At 43.9% G+C, this 6,441-nt stretch overlaps 1 protein-coding gene across 1 annotated transcript; it reads left to right on the top strand.

Moving 5' to 3' along the window:
• Nucleotides 1-5,029: 5,029 nt before the first annotated feature.
• Nucleotides 5,030-6,223, top strand: adrb1 (adrenoceptor beta 1). Its single transcript, XM_034558991.1, has one exon. It carries the CDS (start codon nucleotides 5,030-5,032, stop codon nucleotides 6,221-6,223), a length of 1,194 nt encoding a protein of 397 aa, XP_034414882.1.
• Nucleotides 6,224-6,441: the final 218 nt, after the last annotated feature.

Here is a 6,441-nt window from a genome sequence, read left to right as displayed (position 1 = left end):
ATGTTTTCATGGGATCGGTTGAAAATAGAAAAAATTTGATCTGAACTATGTTTCATGAACTTTTCACATAAACGTGACCACAAGAAATGCAGAATTTCAGAAAAACTAACTTGTCAGTGAGCACTTCCAACAAAAGATATAAAGCAGAACAAATGAGGTTGCGTAATGTCATGAGACACCGCATTGAGGCCAAATAACAGGATCCACCGTTATCTATGTCTTCAGTAGCGTTCAGGCATAAATTATGATATAATGTGCTGTATATTAAACTCAATTAATTACAATGTATATTAAACTCAATTATTATAACTGTATTATGATACAATGTATATTGAACTCATTACAGCTGTAAAGTGTCCAGTGTGTGAACCCAGAATAGTTGTGCTTAACTGCATCGTGTAAGACTGAACAAATCATATGGATCAATTACTAAGCTGTCTTTAAAGATGTAAAGAACTACGAGAGGATGAATGTGGCAACGGATGAGATAATTACTTAAAAAGTCATCAACTCTCCTTTTGTGTCTTATCGCTTCGTCCCCCCTCTTCTGCTTCCCGTGCTGACAGCATCATTACCCCGTGTGTTTCTGGCTGCCACACCAGAAACATCAACGCAACAATACAATGCTGAAGCCTTTCACATGTCAGGGCTGCCACGTCCTCTTTTTGCTGCGTGTGACGGGCCCACATGGTGATATTAACCGACTCACATTAATTTTAAAGCAAGCAAATCCTTCAAGTAAGCCATGAGGACTCTATATCCGAGTGATCAGATAAGAGCTCCCATCCGCACACAGCTCTTTTCAATGGCACAAAAGAGGCTTTTAAACTCTCTCCTGTTCCCCGTATGACACTCATATCCTGTGTGAAGCTGACACTGGTTAATTGTTTCTGACCTTTCTGCAATGAATTGCTCCTCAAATGTCACTTAGAAGTATCATGACTGGTGTTGAGTTGTAGTGGATTTTATATACACTTGCATAGGTAAATGAGAGTCTGTTTTAAATTAATACATAAAGAAAGTTATGATAATTAATTTGAGGAATGTATTATAAATCATAAGAGAGGATCACTGTTTTATTATTCTGTTTGTTGATGACAAATGTAATGCTTTACTGTATGATGCATGAGAATGAATGATGTTTTATTGTTTAGACAATAGTTAAAAGGGATGCCGATTGAAACCTGGGCAGAAGAAGCTTTTATTCTGAAGGCAGGATAATAGGTTTTATTCTGAAGGGGAACTTCCTGTCCTTGACCGGAAGTGTGAGCTTTGACCTCGCCAGCTTATCGATTGGCTTAGCGAATAGAATGGCGGCATTCTTTGAACTGGCCAATGGAACTAACCCTCAGGTGTGAACCTTGTGTCTGACTCACTGGTCAGCGTAGCATGATGTGTCTCTGAAAGGTATTTGCATGAATATCTCCACTAACCAATGGGAGCTTAGCTCAGCGAATGCACTGCGATTAAAACTAATCGTGAGACGCGAATTTGGTCTCTTGCGGGGTGACGCCAGACAGAAACTGTTGGCTACGCCAGGAGTGCTCGAGGAGAAGCGCTCAGCCAGTAGACTGGAAGCGGAGCCACGTGAGCGCGTCCGGTCCAGACCATGTATTGTTAGGATTAAATAATGATTATTATATATCTCTGGCTTTGGGACTTCTTCTTCCAAGCATCAGGCAGCTTGAGATTCTCAGAACTTTTACAATTGCCAATGCGTTATTATTACTACATGTTTTGAATTTTGTGACATCTTATGCCAAGGAGTGTTCTGCTTTGTTAAAAGATGGAAAAGGAGGTAAAGATTTAGAAAAACAAGTCAACTGATTTAATTGCGACGGTAATGTTGGCTGAAGTGTTTGTTTAGATGTTAAATCCGTATGGGAATTGGTGAAGGGAAAAATCCCAGTTTTTGCACACTTTTAATTGCAGAAAAATGGATTCGCTCTGCATTCTGACTCAGTGGGCTCCATTAAGATCATATCTGTGTGAGAGATAAAATATTACATTTCCTGCTTGTACAGTAAGAATGATTGTAAGAAGAGGTTTTATGAGGAAAAGAGCTGCTGAAGTTGTGCACCAAACACATCCTACCAGTTTGTCTGCCTCTGCTTCTCGCCTCCATTCTCACCTCTGCTCAGAAGCTCAAGCTCGATCTATAAACAAGAAGGCATCACTTCACATGTTGGAATCAACTTTGACCTTTGGATCGACGCCGGTGTTGACAACGAAGGGCAAGAAGCAAAGTCCAGTTTAACCTGCTTTACTTCCCTTTATTCCAACATGCAAAGATGCATGAAGATATGTGGGAGGGAGCTGCTGCTGCTCAAGTCAAGTGCACTTCGCTCAACTTATTTTTGTAAAAGTGAGGGAGCAGGTCCACAAGGATATGTAACTATACATTATAAATTTAGCCTATAAGGGAAATGAATACACCAGCAAGTTGAAAACCTTCAAGTGGTTGAGTAAACTTAAGCTTTTATTTAAAAAGAAGAAATAAGTAACAGTAGTTCTGCTTTAAATCCATCACCCTAAAGGGTCAGTTCACCCAATTTACAATAATATTTTTGTTCTCACTTACCAATCTGTACATTCATGCAGATAGCTTCAGTTTTAGTTGTCTAGATTTCTGCCACCACTCTTCTGTTCTGTTCTTTTGTTGGACTAAAACTAAGTGTTGTGCAGTAATGCATTCTGGTCTGAAAACTACCTTTTTTTGTTGACATAAAAGTAGTCAAACTTTAATATATATTGAGCCTCCATTACTCAGCTTAGAATATGCAATATGTGTCAGCTTTTACATTGTAACTTCTGCCAGTTTGCTAAAACCCCAAACTCCCAGATAAATACAGAAGACATGACTTCAATGTGGTCCATATTAGGTACAATCCTAATTTACCAAAGTTGTTGTGGTAATTTAAGTGAACCAACTCTGTGCCTCACATCACGTTGTAAGTAATAGATTCATTAATGAATTAAGTTGACCATTTACTAATGTTTTACAGATCAGTTATATTGACTAAGGCAGTTTTAAAGGTTGCTGCCAATTCTCAGCAGCTTTTTTTCATGACGTAACCTTACAGTCTATTCAAAGCAACCCACAAGTTGATCATATTAAGTACTTGTATTGGATAACTTATGCTTGTGTACATTTAAGATATTCTTGCTGTTAACACTATTGCTGTTCTGTTTGCTGAGTGTTGTTGCTGCAGTTAGTGTTGATTATAAAAAGCAAATAGTTGTTGAAACGGGACTACGCTGATCTTCCTGGACAAGTATTTGAGCATCTGCATTTCTCAGAAACCTAGATGCCGTTAGACAAGGCTTTATTATTTCAGCCTCCTCATATCTGAGCAAGAAATGCCTGCTCCAAACATGAAGGTGGCTGTGAGTGCCTGAGGGATAGCTCCAAGCAACTGAGGTTGACAATCTGAGATAGGCTTGTTATTTTGGGTCATTCGTGTCCGTCCCTGGGTCGACGGGTTCATGAACAGGCATGCTAATCAGCACACACACAACAACAAAGAGGTTGATTAATGTGTGTGTGCAGTCTGTGTGTCACGATATCACAGATCACGACGTCTTTGTGTTCATGTTTGAAAGTCTTGTCTTTCAGCTGTCCACTCAGGAAGGCTGCTGTCATTTCCAAATAGTCTCCCTCACTGCGTAAAGATGCATGTTTAAATAAGTGATAGTAAATGTTTTATGATGAGCTCAGATTGTCACGGATCGAAGACCAGGGACCCAAGCACAATGGACGAAACGGAGGTAGTAAGAAATAATCCTTTACTGAACAGAATATTTTCAGGACAAGCCATGAACAATACCCGCTAGAGAACTTGGTCTCAAAACACAAGACAATCTGACAGAGGACAAGTGAGGGAACCTAAGTAGTGAGTGACTAATGAGGGAATGGGCTGCAGGTGAGATGGGCGTGAGAACCAGGTGAAGGGAATGAAGGATGATCAGGTGTGAATGACCGGGTCTGAAATGACAAGAGAGTTAATAGACAAACAGATCTAATGAAAACAACTATTAACAGAAAGAAGGTGTGGAGCTGAACTTACACAGAATAAGCATCGTGTCACTCACATGACTTCTCAAGAACTACTTTCACAGTTCTGCTTTAATGAGACCTAAATTCGGCTCCGCTGTTTCCTGGTCGTCTTCCGGTCTTGTGTTACTTTGTTTTTGTTTGTGTCTCAGGCCATGCCTGCCTCTCAGCCTCAGTGGCTACTTACTGAATCAGTTTGTTGACATCGGATGAAAACAAAGACCCCGCTAACTCATCACGCTTTTCGATAATCAATCATCTTAATGCGGTTTACATGGATTAAATGACCTGGAACTGATCTTGATACTTGAATAGTCTGGCTGTTTTATATTATATTTATATTATAAGACGTTTTCATGTAATGCTGTGAATCAAAAAGCAGACCTGTGGTTGGGCCTGCTCTCATAGCTTTGGAATGTGTTCTTTGTGATACACATATATAGTAGGACAATCATGTTTATGATGGCAAGTGGAAAAAGCAACAAAATCCCTTTAGTATATAATAAAAAATATTTTGGGTTTTGGATCTCCATATGCCTTCTCATGTTCCCTAGGCAGATTTTTAGAAAGACAGTTGCAGGGCAATTTAGGGTAGGATGTAATTTAGAAAGCATGCTTTCTAAAAAAAAAAATGTCCTCCTCTTACTAAATGAATGTGTTGTTGAATGTGTTGTTTATGTATCCATTCATGCGCATTAGTAAAAGACATGACCCTCGTTTTTGATTCCTCAACTTCACTGTCTGTGGAGCTGCGTTGATTGGTCCCGAGGAGCCGTGATGTCACCGTCCGCTTTGATGTGTCGGTGCCCCTGCAGCAGCTCTCACAATCTGAGGGCGAGAGAGGAACTCCAGATGGAGTTTGTCCCGCGACCGGAGTAGAGCTGTGGCCCCGTGCGTCCGCGACACACTAGAACGGCTGCCTCGCACTGCCTTGATGAACTCGACCTGGTCCCTCACACAGCGCAGCAGCCCGTCATGGGGGACGGTGGCGCGTCCTCGCAGGTGAATTTCCAGAATGGCTCCGGCGGCGAGGCGTCGGACGCACCGGACTCCGCGACAGCCGTGTCCGAGCAGTGGATGGCGGGGATGAGCGTGCTGATGGGTCTGATCGTCGTGTCCATTGTGTTCGGCAATATCCTGGTCATCGTGGCCATAGCCAAAACGCAGAGGCTGCAGACGCTCACCAATGTGTTCATCGTGTCTCTGGCGGGCGCGGACCTCATCATGGGGCTACTGGTGGTGCCGTTTGGCGCCGCGCTCGAGGTGCGTGGCTCGTGGCTGTACGGCAGCTTTTTCTGCGAGTTCTGGATCTCCGTGGACGTTCTTTGCGTCACCGCCAGCATCGAGACCCTGTGCGTTATCGCCATAGACCGGTACGTGGCCATCACCTCCCCGTTCCGCTACCAAAGCTTGTTGACCAAAGCTCGGGCCAAAACGGTGGTGTGCGTAGTCTGGGCCATCTCGGCACTGGTCTCCTTCCTCCCCATCCTGATGCACTGGTCCCGGGACAGTGTGGACACAGACTGCTACAATGAGCCGGAATGTTGCGACTTCGTCACCAACAGGGCATATGCCATCTCCTCATCCATCATATCGTTTTACATTCCTCTGCTGGTTATGATATTCGTTTACGCCCGCGTGTACAGAGAGGCGAAGAAGCAGCTGAAGAAGATCGACAAGTGCGAGGGCAGGTTTCACAACACCTTAACCGGACTGACCTCTAAGTTCAAGAAGAGGCCGTCTAAGATCCTGGCGCTCAGGGAGCAGAAGGCGCTCAAAACGCTGGGGATCATCATGGGGACGTTCACCCTGTGCTGGCTGCCCTTCTTCATCGTCAACGTGGTGCGCGTGTTTCGCGCAGAGGTGGTGGACAAGGACCTCTTCGTGTTCCTAAACTGGCTGGGGTACGCGAACTCCGCGTTCAACCCCATTATTTACTGCCGGAGCCCGGACTTCAGGAAGGCTTTCAAGAGGCTGCTGTGCTGCCCGAGGCAAGCCGACCGCAGGCTGCACATCAGCTCCTGCGACCTGTCCCGCTACTCCGGCGGGTTCGTCTCCGCTCTGGAGCCCGGCACATTGGGGCTGTGGTCGGACTGCGCCGTCTTGGACAACATTGACAGCAGCCTGGTTGGGGCCGCAAAGCTGTCGCACTCTGAATCGCAGTTGTGAAGGGAAGACACATGCTTTTGTTGAGGTGGATTACTACAAACTGGGAAGGAGGACTCCTTGGACATGGGTTTCCTTTTGGAAAGGTGTGCGTAAAAGAGCAGCACCGTGTGGGTCTGTCCGATATCATAGAAGTCAATGGTCAGGCGAAATCACCTGCATTGTATTTTAAAAGCCATATATATACTTTTTTTTTTTTTTTTTTTTTTTTTTAAAGGGAG

Source organism: Cyclopterus lumpus, chromosome 19 (genome assembly GCF_009769545.1).
Source record: "Cyclopterus lumpus isolate fCycLum1 chromosome 19, fCycLum1.pri, whole genome shotgun sequence".
Taxonomy (NCBI): Eukaryota; Metazoa; Chordata; class Actinopteri; order Perciformes; family Cyclopteridae; genus Cyclopterus; species Cyclopterus lumpus.
The sequence above is the reverse complement of the archived record's forward strand: the minus strand, read 5'-3'. Positions and strand labels throughout refer to the sequence as shown.

Excerpts from the sequence above, each read along its gene's own strand:
- adrb1 (XM_034558991.1), top strand. The coding sequence starts at position 5,030 with ATGGGGGACGGTGGCGCGTCCTCGCAGGTGAATTTCCAGAATGGCTCC.